The sequence below is a fragment of the Zalophus californianus genome, chromosome 1 (assembly GCF_009762305.2).
Source record: "Zalophus californianus isolate mZalCal1 chromosome 1, mZalCal1.pri.v2, whole genome shotgun sequence".
Taxonomy (NCBI): domain Eukaryota; kingdom Metazoa; phylum Chordata; class Mammalia; order Carnivora; family Otariidae; genus Zalophus; species Zalophus californianus.
In genome coordinates this window covers 1,463,179-1,484,350 of record NC_045595.1, presented here as the reverse complement: position 1 = coordinate 1,484,350, position 21,172 = coordinate 1,463,179, and the positions used below count along the sequence as shown (strand labels likewise).

Here is a 21,172-nt window from a genome sequence, read left to right as displayed (position 1 = left end):
CGCTTGTTAATCTGGCCACCCACCCCAGGTCCCTCGGGCCCACTGGCAGCTCCGGCCTGCGGGAGGCCTAGGTGGCCCCACCGCGCATGCTGAGCCGGGAGGCGCTCGGCCCGCAAGCAGGGGGCAGAACCGCCGTCAGCGGAGCCCCGGCCCTGAGGCCTTCCGCCCAGCCCGCACGTGGAGGGCTGTCAGCACTTACAAGGGCCCCAGGCCCTGCGACCAGTGCCGGAGCTACAGACAGACCCGACTGGGTCTCGGGCGCCAGGAGCACATGCTGACCACGACAGGGCAGGATTGGGGGGGGGGGGTACATTACCTTCCTTCATGTTCGCAAACCGCTCCTTCAGCTGGTGATCCACCTCAGGACCAAAGGCAAAATTATTCACAAATATAACACTGCAAAATAATATTCCAGTTGAGTAAAATGAAGGTTCCATTTCCACACGTGTAGAGTTCCAGTGCACACCACGCCTACCGCCTCCTCCACCATCAGATCCCCCAGCCCGGGGACGGGACCCGGGGGCGCGGGGCCCAAGGGACAAGCCAGCTGCATTGGTGGGTGGGTGGTCCCCGCCTGCCCCCGGGATGTCCCTGGGGTGGGGATGTGGACGGCACAAAGGTCACCTGGGGACAGAGGTGGGAGGCCCCATCAGGCCGCATTTGAAAGGGAGCCGCCTGAGGACCTGCAGGACCAGAGGCACAGTCCTTCTTCCTCCCATGCGCTCTGGCACCGGACGACCCAGGAGCCTGGGTCCGAACACGCCAACCGGGGCAGCTGGGGAGGCTGCTGCCCCACTCTGGGCGCGCGGAGATGCAGCCCTGCCCGCCCGCCCGGGCCCAGCTCATGCCCACTCGAGGCACTCTCTGAATGGCTACACTCTCCACACAGCCGTCAGCTGAGTCATCTCAAGACCCACAGGTGAAACAGCTCCCGACCCGGCTGTGCAGCTCTTCTCTCCCACATAAGTGCCTCCAGATAAGACCTGGGCCAGGGGGCAGAACTGTGGACAGAGGGTTTACGTCCTGTCTTGAAAGGGACAGAAAACAAACTGGGCTGATGGCCATCCCCTCGCTGCTTGTTTGGAGTCTCGACAGTCTAAAATCGAGACTCTGGAAGCCGTCATAGCAACCAGGAAACAGAACAGTCACGGGTGACCTGACCAGAGCGAGAACAGACGCCAGATGCCCAGTGGACAGAGCAGCAGGGAAGAATCATTAAAGACACGGACCATGCCCAGTGCACTCTCCCTGCCCCACCGCACCACAAAGATGAGGACAGGAGGCTTTAGGCTGAGGCGCAGGCGTCCTTGGGAGCCAAGGGATGGAGCCCTGACGAGACAGCCAGGCGGAAACAACTCCCACAGAGAGCGAGGCTGGCCTGTCCCAGTCCCTACTCGGGAACGGAGCCTGGGAAGGCACGACGTGAGCCAGCAAAGGCCCTGGGGATGGCTCTGATGGAAGAAGGGTGCTCCGAAGGCAGCTGCCCCTCCCATGTCATGCACGAGGAGTCCGAAGCAGAGACGGAAGTCCCTAATAAGAAGGGGGGGCTGCGAGGGGAGGGGACACCCCTGCCAGGAAGCAGAGCACCCGGGAGGTCGTCAAGGGGATGCTTTCCCATCACCAAGGACTGTTCCCACTCTGCCTGCAGGACGAGGGGCAGACGAGGCCTGGGGGACAGTGCCCTCCCCGTGAGCTCTCACATCGCCAGGGTGACCACAAGATGAGACACCTTGGCCCAGATGCTGCTGGCCGGCACTGGAGAGCCCCCAGACCCCCACGGATGGGGACGCCCACGGGCTCAGCAGGAGTCTCTCAGGGAAAGGGGGAAGACCTGGCCAGTAGGGGAGAGCAGAGTGGACCCAACTCAGATGAGGACTTCTCGAGGGACAGCCACAAAGGGAGATGCTCTGGAAAGAGCAGTGCCCAGTTTCTACCTGCCCCCAGGAGTGGGTGGGGACTATGGGGCTACTGGCAGTATGCGCCTGAAGGAAAGACAGGGAGAGGCCACATGGCAAGGTCCTCTGAGACAGTGGGCCACCGTCAGCAAGAATGACTTCTCCCCAGGAAGATGGCTCTGGGGTGTGCAACGCCTCTTGGACCCCCGGGCTTCCAGCAGTCTCCAGCTGACTGCCACACCCCCGAACTGAGGTCAGGGAAAGGGCTGCAGACCAGCTCCGGGCCCAGAGCGGGTCCAGAGGAAGAGGCGGGCAAAACTGCAGCACCCCAGATGCATGGGACAAGATGCCACCCCATGGCAGGTGCAGAGAAACAGCCCTGCCCCCACACCCGGCTGGGGGAGGTGCAGACACAGCAAGGACCTGCACTCTGAGCGCAGGGCCGAGACAGCTGGAAAGGGCCCTTCCTGACGGGTAGCCGGGGGACTGCCCTGGGGCCCTGGGGCCCTGGGTCTGGCTCCCGGACCACCTGCTCGCTACAGGCGAGGGACGGGGAGAGAAGGAGTTCGCCAGCCACCTCTCCCAGGTGCACCACAGCTGACCCCATGTCCAGCACCCTCCCCTGGGGCGCCCCCGCCCGGCCAGGCCCTACCTTGTGTTGGCAATCCGCTCTCTCCACTCTTCCGAGAGGAAGTCGCCTCTTTCCAGCTGAAAGGAAGACAACAGGAGGGAAGCTGACTCAGGAGGCCTCACCCAGCTTCGCGCCCTGCCCGCCCGCCCGCGGAGAGGAGATGAAATGAGCGCTGTCACGGAAGTGGGGACGACATAAAACCGAGGCAGTGGCGGCTCCGGGGCACGTCCACGCGTGGTTCCCAGCCTGCTGGCGGTTCTGGACAGAACGTGGGCCGGCCAGCCACAGCTATAGCGCAGAACAGGGGTCGTGCCCTTGGGAGGCGCCCCGGGCACAGAGCACTGCTGGGGGAGAGCGCCGGCCCGGCCTGCGGCGAAGGCCAGGCTTGCTTTCTGTACCACAGAAGTGCAGGCACAGCGGCCGAGCCCGGTCTCCCGCGCCCGCTCACCTGACAGCAGCCCCGTCCGCGCCTTCAATGCCTGCTATCTGTGTACCCGGTTCTTAGTGACCGAGACGTCTGAGCTGTGGCATTCAGCAAACCAACAAGTCTATCGTTCTTCAAAAATGCTAACACACCAGGCCTCAGTGTAGGCCAAGGAAAAGCAAGAGCATACATCCCCACAAAACCTGTGCACACGAGGTCTCGGCAGCAGGATTCAGAAGAGCCAACAATGGAGACCATCTAAAATGCCCAGCAACATGTCCCCCACGCACAGGAGCATCCCCCTGCCAAGAACAGGAGCCAGGCGCCCACACGCGCGCCCCGGGGAAGGACCCCGAGCCCACGACGGTCAGGGAGGGAACCAGACACGGAAGGCCACACAGGGTGTGAGTCCACGTGGGTGACACGTCCGGAACAGGCTCATCCACGGACGGGAAGGGGGCTCGTGGGGGCCGGGGGGGTAAGGAGGGGGGAGACTGTCCTCACCGGCACCCCTACAGATGCCGCGCAGTGACAAGAACCCCCACTCTCCTCAGGAAGACGGCAGGAGCCCACTGGGGCACTCGGCCTGCTGTTGCTCGGAAAAGGACAGAACACCCTGAGCAGAGACAGTCCAGTAAGCACTGCTGACCCAGTGCAGAGGTCGTGTGCCAGGCCAGGATCCGATCCTACGCCCTCCAGCGCACGCACAGAGACCACCCAGGGTATCATGCGGTGTATGTGACGTGACCACGCAGGGTGCGGGCGGTGGGGAGAGGGGGAGGTCTACCTGAACACTCTCAGGCACTGTGGGGGGCTGCCCACATCCCAGCTGTCCTATCTCTGAATCCTCTCCAACCTGTGGAGCTTTCTGAATCTGCCACACTCCCGAGGACAGCCCTGCCAGGCCTCAGGAATGACTTGAGTCCACAGTCTTACTGGTGCTGCGAGAGAAAGCTCGCGCGGCGGGCCTGAGACTTCCCTCCCCAGAGGCCGGCTCCCAAGGCTAGCCCTCGGCGGCATCTGGAACCGGACTCCGGGCTCCCACCACCCTCGCTGCTGAGGGGCTCGGGTCCCTGGACCGTCTGTGCATACACGAGGCTCGGGCTGAGCACCTGCTCCCCTCCCGGAGTCTGGGGTCCGGGCCCAAGCCGGGCAGAGGGGCCCGCGAGACCGACCCCCGCAGAGAACCGGGCGCTGGGTCTCTGCCGGCCCCCTGGAGACCACACCTCACACGCGCGGTCCCGTCTCGTTTGGGGGGAGCTGAGCGCGTCCTGTGGGACACCCCGGGAGAGGACTCTGGCAGCTCGCGCCTGGTGTCCCCACCCCTGCCCCCCACGCCCCTGCCCTGAGCTCATCTGGCTTCCTGTCCTCTCTGTATAAACCACAGCCGTGGGGTCGACCGTCTGCTGAGCCCTGGGGGTCCCCCCGGCACATCCCCGCGCCTGGGCCTGGTCCGGACACGGATGCTATCAGGCACTTCTCCATGTGGCCTCCCCCTCCCGGCAGCTCCCCCTCCCGGCAGCTCCCCCTCCCGGCAGCTCCCCCTCCCGGCAGCTCCCCCTCCCGGCAGCTCCCCCATCCAGGCCCCGCAGCAGCTCTGCTCTGCATGGGCAAGCTGGGACCCTCTGAGCGAAGGGACTGGCTGCGTCAGCTGTGCTGCTGAGGCCGGAGCACCCAAGTTAACAGTGGCCAGAAAGACGTGCGTGGCCTTCCTGTGCCTGCCCAGGGACCCCGTGAGCGGCCCCAGTGTCAGAGAACTTCAAGTACAGAAAAATCAGAGAAACGGGAAGACGCAGAAAAGGCCCTAGGCACGTACAGGTGCAGAGGCTTTCAGTGCCCACGACCACACATGCCACAGACACCACTGGTCCGCATGCGGACCCAGGTGCAGCCCCACCCCCAGGCCGCCCCAGCTCGCCACATAGGTGGTCCTGGAGCCGCCCCCCCCCCCCCCCCAGCATGGAACACACACGCTCTCCAGTCAGGGGAAAAGAGCACAGCGACTGAGAATGAAGAGACCGAGGTTGGCCCCACCCAAAGTCAGGTGCGCAAGCGCCACCCACGGGCACACCCTGGCCCTCGGCGAACCTGCCCAGGAGCAGCCCCAAGTCCACAGACGCAGTCCAGCTTGGCCGAACCCCCTGGCCCTGTCTCTTGGCAGCACCCGCCTGCCGGTGACCCAACCTTGCCCAAGACCAGAGGGGAGGTGGGCCAGTGCTTCTGAGATGTACGGGGCCCCGGCTGATGTGGCCCAGCCACCCCAAGGGCCACAGAGGCACCATCCTGACGTGGGCAAAGCTGGAGGGGTGGCAGGTGCTCAGGGGGAGGCCCTGCACATGTCCTGGAGAGAGAGGCCCCTGCCCCTGAGTGCAAGAAGTGCCTCAGCACAGGCTGGTCCACAGACACCCTGGCGGCGCCCCCACGTGGCACCTCCATGAGGCCATAGCCACCCAAGGTAACACGCTCTTGATGTTCGAGGCCCGCTGTATGCCAGGCCCACCCGACGGGGCTCATCGTGAACAGCACGGCTACTGTGTTGTGGGGACTCCGGGGGCCTGGGTGGGGAGCTGGACAGAGTGTCTCCCAGGCGGAGGGGGCACCTTGAGCTGAGACAGCCCGGCAAGCAGAAGCCCAGTGGAAGGAGGGAACGGGGCTCTGACAGGAGGAGGCACGGGGGTGGGTAGGTAGGTTCGGCACCCGGGCACCGCTGGGCTGCAGGACAGGGAGGCGGCGGCCACATGGGGTCCTTGGCCTGCACAAGCAGGCTCTGGGGCTTGGAAAAGCACATGGGCTATTTTTAGACTCCTGTTGGCTCTGTTTCCTCTTTGGATCTTAAGTAACAGAGGCAGGACTCCGTCCGCCAGTGAGGACGCCTGGTCAAAGCGACAGAAAGCTGCTGGGAAGGCCTCACGAGATCCAGGACGCAAGTTCCCGCCAAATGTGGGTGCTCATCAGTCAGCACACGCTCACCACACCCTGCCGGAGCCCTCTGGAAACAGACAACAGAACAGCAGAGGCACGGCCTGCTGCCCACTCCTTCCACACACCCCTGCCAAGGTCGTGCCCAAGTGTCCTTTGAGCCAAATTCTATTCGCAGCCACCTCGCAGGGGCTGAGGCGGGGCCAGTGAGCACTCTGCCCAACACGAGACCCAAGGAATGAGACGGTTTCCACGTGGGGAGCCCCTCCCCGCATGCTGACCACTGACCCCGGATGGAGACAAGAGAAGGAAGGAGCACGGCGGAAGGAGAAGTGAGCGAGCAGCGCCCCCAGCCTCACCACTGCCCCTCACCCCAGCCGAGAGGAGCTGCCAGAAGCTAAAACCAGGCTACAAACAGCGTCCTGGAAGCCGTGCCTGGAGCAACAGGGGCCGTTTCTGAGAAATGCGGCAACACCACTCCTACACCATGGGCTGGGGCTTTCTCACCAGAAACAAGAGGTGGTTTAAAACACGAAAACCTGTGTTTTAGGAAGTCCATTTAGGAATGCAGTCAGCATAAAAGCAGATGTGGGGACCGCACAGGAAGAAGTTCCTGGAAATGGAAACCCATTGGACTCCCCGCACGCTCAGCCCGAACGGCAGACCCCAGGGAGCCTCAGACGGGGGCGCAGAGACTTTCAGAAGAAACTGCAGCAAGACACAGGGAAGAGAAGCCAGGTCCCACTCTGCCCGTGCACATCCTGGCTCCAGGAACACAGAACAGAAGCAGAGGGTGCAGCGCCTCTCCCCACGGGGCCGGCATCACCGCACACCCGAAGATGCTGCGAGGAAGGAGAGCCACAGGCTGGGATCTCTCGTGGACGCGGGCGCAAACACTCTCAACAACCCGGTGCGGAGCGGAAATCCAACACCGTGTGAAAGCCACCGCGCACCACGACCGGGCGGGACTCACCCAGGCCTGGAAGGCCAGCTGGACACCTGTGCTTGCCACGTCAACAGGCCAGAGAGAGATCCCAGGAGCGCATCAACACATGCAGGGAAGGCATTTAACAAACTCCAACCCATTCAAGATGAAGATTCCCAAAATAAGAACAGAGGGACACTGTGTCCACTTGCTAAGGAACACCCAGAAAATACCTACGGCTCCCATCGCCTCCATGGTGAGAAAGTCAAACCTTTCCCAGTGAGCTCAGGAACAAGGCCACGGCGCCCCTTTCACCACTGCTTTTGGGCAGCAGACCATACATACCTACTGTTACGCTGGCTCGTGCGGTAAGACAAGAAAAATAAAACATACACAGCTTGGGAAGGAAGACCTAAAACCGCCTCTGTTCACAGGTGACACGATCATCTATGCAGAAAATTTGAAGGAATTTGGAAAAACAAACAACCTGGAGCCGATAAAACATTACAGCAACATTCTAAGGTAAAGGTATTATCGTATGTTGATATGCAATAGACAAACGTCAATTGCTTTCCTGTAAAACCAGAAATGGACAAGTGGAATTTAAAATTAAAAAGACAATACCGTTTACACAGACACCAAGACAGACAGACTTCAAGATCTACAAGATGTACAAGATCTACAAGAGGCAAACTCGGTGAGGGAGAGGCGGGCCGCGCCAGAGGCAGGAAGCTGCGCTACTGTCCAGACGGCAGTTCTTCCCGAGCTGCTGTGCAGATTCAGTGGCACCCCGAACCCAGCCCACCGCGAGCTCTAAGGTGGACGCCCACAGACTGACTCTACGCTGACTCCACAGTTTATCTGGAGAGGTGAAAGCCCCAGCGTGGCCGACACAGCGTGGAAGGAGAAGAGCCAGGCCAGAGGACGGGCGGACGCTGCCTGAGTGAAGACTCGCTACAGAGCCATGGTGACATAGATGGTGTGGGCTGCTGCGGGAGCAAACAGACAGACAAGAGGAGCAAGGGCAGAGCCTGCAACCACGGGGCTGAAACGGCTGGGCCTCCAAGTGCAAAGGAAAGGATCCAGGTGCTGTCCTTACAGCCTCACGTCCCTATAGGTAAAACACGGCTATAAAACTCCCAGAAGACACTAGGGAGCGAGTGTGGGTGACCCTGGGTTTGGCAATGACTTTCAAACACTACGGCGCAGGCATGACCCATGGAAGGAGAACCGTCAGGCCGTCCGAAGGAAAGGGAAACCTCCTGTTCCCCTCCTCCCCACACCCCCACTGACCTCCAGCCCATGACCGCAGGACTTATTCTAGCTCTCTAACGCAACAAGGAAGGCCAGTCCCAGCTCAGTGGTCAGCACCCCATGGTATGGCTCACTCTGGGCTGGTGATGGTGGAGAGGGTGAGACGTGAACACTTGTAAGAAGGCTCCGGGAGAGAGGAGCAACAGGCCGGGCCGTGGAACCAAGTGGAACCTTGGGGATTCGGGCCTCGAGCTCCGGGTACGTGTCGGTAATGGCCGGAGATGGGAACAGAAGGAAGAGGTAAAGATCCGGTCTGGACACACTGTGTGTGCGGCGTCCCCGCAGCGGCCGAGCGGGTGCGGGCCGCACAGCCTCCGCGTGTCCAGAGCAACAGACAGAGTAAGGGATGAGTCTTGGGCCCAGACACGTTTCGATGCGTGAGACACGGATGCCCAGACAGGAGTGGAGGCCAGGGGTCTAGAACCCCGGCCGGCCAAGGAGCGCAGGCACCGCAAGGCTGGGCCAAGCCATGGAGGCCGAGGCACAGCGGCAGCCAGGAGAGCTGGGGGGGTGTGCCGCCCCAAACCCAAGCCCTGCCAGGAGGAGGGACGCGGCATCTGGGTCACATGCAGCCAGGAAGGCAAGGAGAAGATGCCACTGGGCTGGCCGGTGGACAAGGGAAGAGGGCTTGCCATCCACACCCCGCGGCCCAGCCCCACACCGCTGCCACTGCACCGAAGGAGGGCTCCCTGAGACCCGCCAGGTGCCTGCTGACACGCCGCACACGACTGCGTTCAAGCGGCCGAGGACTGGGGCAGAGGGGCGCCGCCCCGTCCCACCTATGTTCTCAGAGGGCACGGGGCAGGGGCAGCCCCCGAGGAGGCCCAGAGAGGGCAGAAGAGGTGGGAGAGGAAGGAGGGTCCTGCTGTGCCAAGCGGGCCGCCCCCCGCACGGCGCCACACGCCCAGCTAAGCCGTGCGCACGGCGCTCCACGCCAGGCGAGGACAGGCAGGGGAGTGTCCCCAGGAGGGAAGAGGAACGGCGGGTCAGGGGAGGAGGAGACCCAGAAGTGGAGCTGGATCGTGAGCCGCAGGGGCATGGAGCGATGGCACTCACTGTGTATTCTGCATGCTTTTTTCCATACCATTTCATCCACTTCCTGAACTCTCGGTCCATGGTCTGCAAGGGAATGATCCGACAGCCTGTCAGCGGCTCCCCGCGGCCCCTTCCCCCCCAGCCCACTCCCACCCCGGGACAAGCTGGGACTGCCCATCCACCAGCCCTCAACACAATCCCTCTGATTCTGCGGGTTGCAGGGGAGGACAGACTGCAGGACGTGCAGAGTCCACCACGTGTGCAGGCCACACGCTCTAAAGGCATTTCTGGAGACGCACCTGCTCCCCAAAGCCCACTGACCCCATCCCAGGCAGACACGGGCACAGCAGTGGTGCCTTCTGACCCCTGGTGCATCTGGAGGAGACAGGCCCAGCCTGCGGGAGACAAGGCTGTAGTCTCTGTGGGCAGCACACACAGCAGGGCCCAGATGCGCAAGCAGAGCCCAAGCAGCCCCTCCAAACGCCCACCTTGCTCTGTCCTCCCCTCCTTACACCCCGTGCGTTACGGCAAACAAAGGTTTGAAAGAAAAGAGACGCAAACACACACACCTGTGTCCCATCCCAGCGTCACTCACCTCCGCGTACTTGGCTGGGATGTCAGCTTTCTCTACGCCATAGTGATGTTTGCAGTTGGTAGCCGCGGCGACCTGCAGCACGACCTGGCCCACTCCTTCAGACAGACAAGAGGTACCGTCAGATGCAGCCCCTGGGACAGAGGCGGCACCAACCCAGAGTCGAGGCCCAGGACAGGCAGGTGCCGGCCATGGGGGTCAACAGGCAGAGGCCACCGGCTCCCCAAGAAGGTGCGAGCACTCTCCAACGTCACTAGGATATGCCAATGACCCAGGCCATGAGCTGAGCCCCCACTAGGGGGACGGCCAACTGGCCGACATGGCCTCATACAGACAACACTCCAGGGCACTCCAGGGCTCTTGCGAGGGGAACCTGCTCTCTGTCTACCTCTGCAAGGCTCCCATATTACCACCACAGCACGGCATGGCCGGCCAAATCTGAAATCCCTCTGAGAACACCCGTCAACACGGCATCGACGGGGCTTTGATGCCTACCAGAAGCGGGGTCTCCAAACCACTGTCATGTGCTGGCCTCCCTGTGCAGCCCGACAAGCAAGCTGAATGCACCAACACACCCAGCTGTGCAGCTCCCTAGGGGCAGCGTGCGGCGCCCTGGCGCTCAGACCTCGTGTGTGCCAGGGCGCTTCGTCAATGCTCTCCCCTCCCACGTAGGTTGGTCGTGCCTCTCAGATTACGTGCCAGGAGCCTTCTCAGTTTGCACTTTGAACAGAATATATTCAAATAATAAAAATAAGCACACCAGGGTGCCCAGCTGGCTTGGTGGGTGGAACGTGTGACTCTCAATCTCAGGGTCATGAGTTCAAGCCCCACATTGGGGGTAGAAATTACTTAAAAAATCTTAAAGAAAAAAAGAAAGTAAGCCCACTACCTAGAAACACAGGGTAAATGGCAAGGCCCACGGCGAGTGGACACAAGGGTCATGGCCAAGGGACAGGGGGAGGGTGGTTAAGAGCTGGAAATGAGAAGTCAGGCAGATGCTTTCCAAAACTCCTAAACCTTCCAGTACATGCAGATAAATTCTGTGGCCTTTTAGATAACTGACTTTTTAGGGGCGCCTGGGTGGCTCAGTTGGTTAAGCGACTGCCTTCGGCTCAGGTCATGATCCTGGAGTCCCGGGATCGAGTCCCGCATCGGGCTCCCTGCTCCAGGGCAGTCGGCTTCTCCCTCTGACCCTCCCCCCTCTCATGTGCTCTTTCTCATTCTCGTTCTCTCACATAAATAAATGTTTAGATAACTGATTTTTGAAGCACATGATTATTTATTTATTTATTTTTTAGCGAGCACGCGCACATGCAGATGCACGAATAGGGGGAGGGGCAGAGGAAGAGAGAGAGAGAATCTCAAGCAGACTCCCCACTGAGTACGAAGCCCGACACGGGGCTTGATCTCACGACCCTGAGATCATGACCTGAGCCAAAACCAAGAGTTGGATGCTCAACTGACTAAGCCACCCAGGCGCCCCTAAACTATACACATTTTTATTAAAATACGAATTGCGTGCTTAAAAAAGCTCAAACTCATGATGACATCAAAAAAGTTGTCCTCGCCCGGTGCTCTGGGCCCTCTTCCAAGCACCGAGGCCATGCCGGTTTGAGATGGGACGTTGAGTCTGCAGCACGAGGCTGTCAAAACAAGGTCACATCCAGGTGGCAGAGCCGCCCCAGAGGAGGGCTGTGCACGGGGTTCCTACGGCAGGCTGACAGGCACATCATCATCAGCCCTGTCACCTCAACATGTCCCATCTGGAATGAGCCAATCCGAGGCGTTTGTTTATTCCATACAGTCTATAGTTCATCCCGTAGACACCTGCTAGGCCACACTGAGGACAGGCCCTGCCCTCAGGAGCCTCCACTCTGGTGCCGGAGGACCAGCCGTACATGAAGGAGGGGGGCGGCTAGTGAGAGCCAGGGGGTGTGGGGAAGGGGCGAAGACACCCAGCAATGTGGGGGGCTGGTCTGCAGTGGTCACTGGGGTCACCCCTGAGCCAAGAACAGGTCCCGCAAGGCGAGCCGGGGTGAGAGATAGGGAGCACGACAACCCGGCCTCTCCTCTGTGCAGAGCACCAGCTTGCTGCAGAGAGGGGCGGCCCCCACCGCAAAGGGCTGCGGGTGACCTGGTGTGCTGACCGAGCCGCCCCCTCCATATCTGGGGGCCAGGGAGGCTGGTGGTGCTCACAGCACGGCCTGCCCACACTCACCACTGCCCAGGTCCACAAACAGGTCGTCCTCGGTCATCTTGATCTCGTCGATCATCTGTGCGACCAAGTCAAAGGAGGTCTCCCCGTACACCTCGGGGGAGAAAGGCTCGTAGTTGTTGAGCTTCTCAGGGTCCGTCACCGAGTGGTTGTAGACCTGCTGCAGGATGTGCCGCAGGAGCCCGTTGGACGGCCGAGTGTTCAGTTTCATGGGCTGCGTGGTCCCCTTCCACTAGGACGGCAGAGAAAGCACCACACGCGTCACACGGGCGGCGCTGCGCCCCGGCACCGGCCCACGCCAGACAATGGTGCGCATGCTCGCGGGCAGCCGGCCACGCCGCCTCCCTAGACAGCAGAGGCCACCCTGCAATCCTGGGCTCAAGCAGACTCCCCACTGAGTGGGGAGCTGCGCCTTCACCCGAAAGCCTGTCTGGGAAAAGAAATGAGCCAAGAGCCACGGAAAGAGCCAGTGCCTCGTGGGTCCTTGTCAGGGGCCTCAGGGGCCAGAACCAGGCAGGCACCCCATCCAGCTCATGCTGACCCGAGGAGGGAGTCCTCAGGCTCCCAGCCCTGGGGCGCCACTGAGGCCTGGTGCCCTAACCCCTCACGGTCTGCCCCCTTCCGACTCATGTCAGCTGCCCTTCAGCCTCCTGCGGCCCTGGCAGCTCCCAAGGGCCTTCCCAGCCTGGGACCAGGCCACTGCCGTGCAGGGCACTGGAGGCCACGTGGCCTGGCCACCACGAGCGGCCCAGGTCGGCCCCAAGCCCCAGGCCCCACCTCCTACCCAGGACAAAACCGAGGGGAGGGCTCTGGGCTGAGGCAGTGGGCCGGGGGGGCCCACACCGCTGACACCCAGAGGAACTTCTCTGAACCCCGGTCCCTCACACAGGAGGCCAGAACATACTCATCTGACTCAGCATCCCCCTCCCCTCCCGTCAGTAACAGTGATGGGGATGGCTGCCCAGAGAGCCCAGGCCAGCCCGTGCTAGGCCCTCAGGGCTGCATGGCCCGACACCCCGCCATAGCCTCCCCTGACAGCAAGGCTCCTACCGGAGAACCCCCACCCCCGGCAGGAGCCCACCCGGCCTAGACAGTGAAACGTCCTTAGAAACAGGAGCGACGCGCTCTCTGGAACCGCTTTTGCAGCATGGCCCGGCCCGGCTGTCGTCTGTTCTTCACCAGGCGAAGGCTCCCCAGACCCCAGCATGGCAGCAGAGGGAGGTGAGGACAGAGTCCCAGGCCTCTCCGTAAGCAGAATATCCCAAAGGGATGGCAGGAAAACAGTCACAACACAGCTGGCTGAGGGACAGGAGAAGCCCCGGGCAAGCTCCTGACCGCACCTGCCTGCCTCAGCCAGTGGGGACGGGGCAGCGATGTGAAGGTCCATATGCACTGGAGACCCCAGGATGAGCACTCATCATGCCAGGGACAGGGGCTGAGGACGCACCCCCACCCCCAGCCCGGTCCCAACAGCAGCTCCTGAGACACCTTCCGCTGGGGGTCAGCAGTGGCCAGCCCCACGCCGCACGTGTGAACCCCCGCACTCCAGGGTGGTCTGCGGGGGTCTGCGAGGCATGTCATTAAAACTACCCAGAGGGGCGCCTGGGTGGCTCAGTCAGTTAAGCGGCTGCCTTCAGCTCAGGTCATGATCTCGGTGCCCTGGGATCGAGTCCCGCATCGGGCTCCCTGCTCAGCAGGGAGCCTCCTTCTCCCTCTGCCTGCAGCTCCCCCTGCTTGTACTCTCGCTCACTCTCTCTGGCCCAGGCTCTCTCTCTCTCTCTAACAAATAAATAAATAAAATCTTAAAAAAAAAAAAAAAAAAACTACCCAGAAAACGTGACGACAGCTGGGTGGAGCAACCCCCCATGGGTCCCCGACAAGCAGACGCACGTGAGGGGCGGGCAGAGGCCACCTACCAGCTGGTGGATGCTGTCGATGGCGCGGTTGTATTTGTCACAGAGCCTCTGCATGCTTTCGAAGCTGAAAAGGCAAGGGAAGGTGCTGATCACTGCAGAGCTCAGAACAAGCCACATGGGCCTGGCAGGCCTTTCGGGAGGGACGGCTCCTGGACATGCAGAGCCAGCTCTCCCCTGGTGAGAAGGCAGAGGTCACAGGGCACCGAGGAGAACCACGGGTGGGCAACAAGGCTGAGCCCAGTATCTGGGGCTCAGGCAGTCTTTGGCTACGTGGCCAAATCGTGTACCTCAGGGCAGCCTGCGGAGGTCACGGCTCACCGGTCAAACCCAAGGTGAATGGTGTGCCTAGCAGATGTTAGGTGAGAGAGAGGGCTCCACACAGCCTTCATAAAGCCCTGCGGCTGGGACCTGGCCAGCCCAGACTCCCCACCCAGTAGATGGACAGAAATCCCACCTGCTCCCCAAGCCGGACCCACTGCCCCAGGGCAGTGTGCACGGGCCATACTTCCTTCCCCGGGCCGGAAGGAGCCTCCATCTCAGCCCCAACCTGATGGGCATGGGGTCCACCCAGCGGCAGAAAGGGCCCACTGATGCTCCTGTGGCAGAAGAGGACACTCCCCAACACCTGCCCTACAGATTCCGACGCTTCCACAGATGCAAGCAGTACACGTCAGGTGCCGAACGAGAGCCTGCCTGGGAGCGGTTCATGAGACAGGACTCTCCCAGACCCCACCACGTTTACTCCAGGTATTACTTTCAACGAAATCCAACATAGGAGGTCCCCCCAGGACTGACTCTGCCTCCAGGGGACACTGCGCATCATCTGGGGACATCTGGGGACATTCTGGGATCGAAGGGGTGGCATCAAAGGGGTGGGGCCAGGGATGCTGCTCAGCCTGTGACAGTGCCCGGGATGCCCCGCAGAGGACGGCTGGCCCGATATGAGCAGTGCCCGGGGACGTGCTCCAATGTCCGCGCTGTAACGGAGGGCACGTCAGCTGGGGGCCTCTGTCCACCTACGTGCACACACAGCAGCAAGGAGGCTTCCTCCCCGAGCCAGACACCAGGAGCCTGGGAGAGGCCCCTCCACACACAGGACATGGGAAGCAATGACCATGCTGTGTGCACCCCAAGCCGCCCGCCCCACTGTCCCCTGCATCTTCACTGACAGCCTGCCCCTCATCCTCGGCCCCAGATTTACCCTGAGAGCATGTGCACCCTTCCTTTACAAAAGAAATAAAAGGATTCAACTAAGCCGGTGCCCCCGACAGCAAGTCCAAGGCCCCCGTAGGACAGCTGCGGTGGAAAAGCGCGAGAAGTGGTGAGCGGGCGGCAAGAGCAGTCACTACCAAAGCGTGATGGGTCCTCACAAAGGACGATGACGGAGCCGCCCCCAGGCTAACGTGGTGAACTCAGGAACCCAAGAGCAACAGTGGGCTCTGCCACTCTTCCAGAGGAGCGGGCCACGGACACAGGCAGTGCCGGCGGTGCAGGTGCCCCAGCCCCCGCCCCCGCTCAGCACGGGGCCAGGCAAAAGGTCACAAGAACCAGGACCTGGCAGTCCGCAGCCCTGGCAATGCCCAGCGTCTGAGTGACACTCCTTCGCCCTCCTAATTTGCAAAATGAAAGATCCAAGACCTCTGGCTCCTAGTTTCTCATGCAGCCCTCAGGCGAAAACGAAGGCACTACTTTGTCATTTTATTTCCTTGTGGTCCCCCTCAGCCTGGACAGCTGTGAGCCACCCAGGCCTCAGCCCACCCCGGAGGAGGCCTGTCCCTGGATGATGCACAAACGCTATGGGCTGGCCCTGCTGCCACCTTGCTTGAGAGAGAAATGAGGATTCCCCCACCATGAACCTGACCCTGCGGCCGCACCGGTCCCTCAGATGGATACCTCCAGACTGGCCCCCCGCTGCCCACTCCCCGTCTTTTCTAAGCCAACTGAGTATGGAGGGGAAGAACCTCAAACACCCCCGCTGCAAACATCTTATAGCAATACTATCCCGAAAAATGCTGGCTGCTCTCAGCCAGGCACAGAGCAATCAACCCGTTGTTTCACTGGCCAAACGACTAAGGTCCAAGGGTCAGTACCTGTCTGCACCTTCACCCTGGGAGTGAGAGAGGTGTACCCCACTCCTCGGTGTGTGCCCACGCTACCAGATGCACATGCACCACCCAAGTCCACGGGGCCACCCTAGGGCCCAGGGGCCTGGATGCTCTCTGCGTGAGGAGTGAGCACAGTTCTCTTCTTTCTCAAATGCTGGGCCAATTATTAAATGGGGAACAAGGCAGGAGGCCAGGGGAATGGGATCAGGGCTGACGAGCAGACCAAGAGGCCCTTCAAACACAAAAGTGAGAGCAGGTCAACAACACCTGGGTGCCGGGTCCTGTTAGGGGCCCCTGGACTGTGCACCTTATGGAGAGCGAGCTAGCAAAGCCCACAGAGGTCACAATCCTTCAGCGAATACCGCAGTGCCCCTGCTAAGCCTGCCAAGAGCTAAAACGGCAGGAGCCTGGAATGTCAGCCTTCCTTCTCAAAGAGAAACAAAAAAACTCCAGGCAGGCATTCCAGAGACAGCCTCACCCTTCTCCACCCACAGGACTCTCCTCTGAGATCCAGGACGTGCCTGCAGGAAACTGCGAGGAGCGGCCAAAGGGCTGGACGCGCAGTGACGGACCAAACCCACTGAGACCCAGGCGGGGGCTGGCCAGAGCCCGAGCCCCAGGAGGCCCGTGCAGAGGCGCTGGCCCCAGGCGGGAGCACTGGCTGCTGACGGCCGCCCGCAGGGAGCACGGCCCCTCGGCAGCTAGCTGGGGCCAACTTCACACATACCAGGCGCCGTTTCCGCAGTGTGGCATTTCCAATTCCGTCCTCGCTCTGACAGCCTCTGCCAATATTTGATAAACATTTCCTACCAAAATAACTTCATGGAGGCGACAGCCAACTCTCAAAGGAAATTGCAGACCAGCTTGTGCCGTCGAAGAAGAGCTGACGGGAGGCTGCGTCCCCAGCAAGCGTGGACAGAGCTCTGCTCACCTTTTGGTGTCATAGTCGATCAGAACATAATTCTCCATAGCAAGCTTGAGGTCTGGGATCTCTTCACAGACCCATCTGAAACACAAAAGCAGAACCAACAGTGAAAACTATTCCCCATGCTCTAGTTTTTACTCTCAGTTGTCTTAAATACTGTTAACTCCCAAACATTAAAAAAAAAAAAAAAAAAAATCCTCATTATTCAAGTCAAAATGCGCAATGAGAAAAGGGTGGCATTACTTCAGAACAAACTGCGTGAGGCTGGGGCTGACGCTGGGACTCACATGGTGTGTGGAGCCCCCGCCAGGGTCGGCTCCTGGGTGCCAATGGGCCCACATGGGATGGAGCCGAGGAAACCAACCCACTCCAGACAGAGAGCTCGGCACGCGCTGTGTGCCCCAGGAGTTAGCGGCAAGTGCCGCGCCACGAGTTACCCGAGCCCAAGACAAGAGGCTGCTTCAACAAACATGCTGCAAGAAACTGAGAGATGAAGGGGAGCCGACAGAGTAAAGGGACAGAGAAACACACCAGCCAATCCCAAGGCGTAACCTTTGTTGGATCCTGATGCAACCCTGACAAAGAGCCAGGGGAGAGGAGTCGACACTACAGATCTTCCAGAGAAAACCCGGGCCATTACGGAAAACGTCCCGCCAAGAGATTTGACACCTTAGATGGAATGAACTAATTCCTGGAAAGACACAAATAGGCGAAAACAAAACCAGAAGAAAGGAAACATCTCAACAGCCTCGACCCTACGAAAGACCTCGATTCCCTGATCAAGCACCTTCCCACAAACAGACCTCCAGGTCTAGCTGACCTCACTGGGGAATCCAGACATTTAAGGAAGAATGACACTAATCGTTTTCAGTTTTAGGAGGCCAGTGTTACCCTGATGCCAAAACCAGAGGGAGACAAAGCCTTGGAAAGACAAAGTCGGTATCAAACAGGAAATCTATCCACCAATATCCCCCATGAACACAGACCCAAAAATCCTCTAAAATTACTAGTAAACTAAAGTCAGCAATACATGTTAATCAGATGGAGTTTATCGCAGGAATGAATCACCGCCCTTCACCTCATTAACAGAACAAAGGATAGAAAGTAGTAGGATCATCTCACCAGACACAGGAAACACCCAAACCCAAGCCCCGCGCGGGATAACAAGCCCGAGGAAGCAAGAGGTGGAAAGAGGCGTGAGGGGGGTGCTGCCCACGCGCCCACTGTCTCTGCTCTGCCTGCCGGCTCCCTGCGGGCTCCCGGCCGGCTCCGCTCTGTGGGGACTGGAGGTCTCCTGGAGGAGGGAGGGCCGCCCCGCCCCTGTGTCCTCAAGCCAGACTCCCTCGCCGGAGCAGGAAGCAGCTGCTGAGTCCAGTTGGCAGTTTCCTTCATCGTGCCCCGCCAGCCCCCTAACACACACACACACACACACACACACACACAGGCCCCCCCCCACACACACACACACAGCAGCCCTCCCGCCCCAGACTCTGCGGCCCCTCCCCACTCTCAGTCACCAGGGCCAGCTAGGCAGTGCCCACCTCCAAGCACCAACCTGCCCCGGGGTCCCCACCTTCCCTCCTCACAAGCACTTCTGTACGGTAAGCTCTGCTCAGCAGCACACACGGCGTAGGTCAGGAGACCCAACGGGACAGGAAGGTACCGGTCCCACAGACACCGCCAGACCACTGGCACAAGACTGAGCACTCCCAGAAGGGGGGGGACAGGTGAGGAGGCCGGCCCCCAACTTCCCTTCAACGCTCTACGACAGGCCCTGGCCAGCACCACGTGGCAAGAAAAATAAGTGAACAGCATAAAGACTAGAAAAGAAGCAAAATGTCTCCATTCAGACACACAATTTAATACACAAATTAATACGCTATCCTAAAGAATTTACACAGAAGCTTCTAGAACTTACGTGAATTGAGCAAGGTCACAAGACATGAGGTCAGTGAGCAAAAATGAGCTATGTTTGCATATACCAGCAACAAAGAATTTTTAAATGAAGTTTTTAAATACCATTTAAAACATCAGTAAAACATAAATACCTAGCGATAATTTTTTTTAAGATTTATTTACTTGAGAGAGAGAGAGAGAGAGCACTTGTGCGTGGGGGCGGGGCAGAGGGAGAGGGAGCGAGAGAACCTTAAGCAGGCTCCATGCCCGGCGCGGAGCCCAACCCAGGGCACAACATCACGACCCTGAGATCATGACCTGAGTCAAAATCAAGAGTCAGACGCTTAACTGACTGAGCCACCCAGGCGCCCCTTTAGTGACAATTTTAATGAAAGATTTGCAAGACCTCTATATTGAAAACTATAAAACACTGCTGAGAAAAATCAAAGACGAAAGAAAGCAAGGGAAACTATGTTCACAGAACAGAAGACTCAACGTTGTTAAAATGGCCCTTCTCCCTGGACTGAACTGCTAACTGGAAGTAATTCCTAGAACAAGCCCAGTAGGCTTTCTGAGAAACAAGACAAGCTGATTCTAAAACTGACATACAAAGACTGAGAACCTAGCCTAAATAATCTTTAAAAAAGAACGCTGTTAAAAGATTTAACCACCTTACTTTGAGACCCATTGTAAGTCTACAGTAACCAGGAGAACGTGGTGCTGGCAGAGGGATGAAGAGATAGATCAATGACCCAGCGCACAGAACAGACGCAGGCTAACATTTAACTGGCTTTTGGATAAAAGCACCAAGACGACCTGATGGGGAAACAAAGTCTCTTTAGTTAATCTCGATCCCCACAAATACAAACCCCCAGCTGACATACACGAACTTCCATTCACAACTGACCTTAAACCTGAACACAAAAGCTGAAACCACTAAAGCTTCTTGAAGAAAACAGAAGAGAATACCTTTGCGACTCGGGCAGGCAAAGATTTCCTGGACATGACCCAGAGGAGTAACCGCCAAAAATGAACGGATACACTAAGGACTCGCACTGGTGAAGGTGCCATTAAACCACAATCAGCCGCGCCACACGTAATACAGTATCTCATGCGGCACTTGCAGCCAGAGTATGTCAAGAATTCTCACAGCTCAGCAAGGAGAAGACAACTCAATCTCAAAAAATAGCAAAAACTATTCTCCAACAAAAGAGACCAGAGCTCCTCGGAGATGTCTGGAACACGGGCACTTCAAGGTGACTCTGGAGCATCTGTGGTCTAGAAAGTGAGCACGGGCTCGGGAAGGCAGGGGGCAGGCCAAGGGGTCAGGGTGCACACTGACAGAGCCCCACATGGCCAGCACAGGAACAACGTGAGTGAGGAAACAGCAGTAGTGGGTTATAGCTCACGGAATGAAATAAACACGTATGAGAGAACAGCTCTTCCTCACAGAAAAATTCCAGTCAATAACTACGCAGAGAACGAGAAGAGAGAAATCGCCTTCAGAAGCAACAGTAACCAGTCGTGACAGGTGAGAGCCACCTCCGGACGCTAAAATCAGGGGGCGAAAGTCCAAGGAGAAACGGGATATTTGCATGGTCTCCAAGGATCTCCCCCCCAAGGTCTTTATCAATTAAAAGGGGAAAAGCAGTGACTACACGTCAGAGAGACATGGTGGAGCAGGTGAGCAAGGTTAATGTCACCACAGTTAAGACAAAATCACAGGCCACTTGCCTCTAGCCACACTGACAGCTATTCTCACGAGCAGACACTCTGGCCAAACACTTTTTCTGCACCCATATTCCCTATCATTCAGAAGCAGACCACAGACACTACGTTATTTCATTCATAAATGCTTCAGCATTCATCTGTAAAAGTTACAGACTTCTTTTAATATAACTACAATGCCATGGTCACACCTAGGAAAAACAACATCAGGGATAGCAAGGAATTCCCTCAAATTCACACAGGGAATCTATGAAAAACCCGTAGCTTTTACCACTTCTACGCTAAATTGTATTGAGGGTCCTAGCCAATTCAAAAAGGAGAAAGAAAAGAAATAAAATCATGAAAACCGAAACAAAGACATAAAACTGTCCCTATTCACAAGTATATTCATTTCTAGAGCAAGTCCTGAGAAATCTACAAATCAAGTACTAGAATCAATAAATTTAGCAACAAGTCATAGTTAATATATGAAAATCAACTGTGTTCTTATTTATTAGCAGCAGGCAACTGGAAAATAAAATTTAACATGGAATCTCATCTACAGTTGTGCCAGAAGCTCAACTATCTGGGAATAAATCTAACAGAAGGTGTCCAAGACCCCACACTTAGATAACAGGGCACTGCTGAGAGAACTGCAGACATATATATACCA

At 58.6% G+C, this 21,172-nt stretch overlaps 1 protein-coding gene across 9 annotated transcripts in view; it reads right to left on the bottom strand.

Annotated features, from left to right (window-relative positions):
- The window catches only part of DOT1L (DOT1 like histone lysine methyltransferase), a 65,467-nt gene that overhangs the window by 24,471 nt on the left and 19,824 nt on the right, over window positions 1-21,172 (bottom strand). For 7 of the 9 annotated variants that reach the window (XM_027582529.2, XM_027582536.2, XM_027582530.2 and 4 more), the window contains exons 3-9: window positions 16,903-16,977; window positions 13,867-13,930; window positions 11,954-12,182; window positions 9,739-9,833; window positions 9,165-9,227; window positions 2,548-2,603; window positions 317-396 (exon numbers count right to left, since the gene is read on the bottom strand). In XM_027582529.2, the coding sequence (XP_027438330.2) occupies window positions 317-396; window positions 2,548-2,603; window positions 9,165-9,227; window positions 9,739-9,833; window positions 11,954-12,182; window positions 13,867-13,930; window positions 16,903-16,977 (662 nt within the window). Of the gene's footprint in view, window positions 1-316; window positions 397-2,547; window positions 2,604-9,164; window positions 9,228-9,738; window positions 9,835-11,953; window positions 12,183-13,866; window positions 13,931-16,902; window positions 16,978-21,172 lie in introns of those variants that run through there. The other 2 variants (XM_027582538.2, XM_027582537.2) reach the window with 2 other exon arrangements.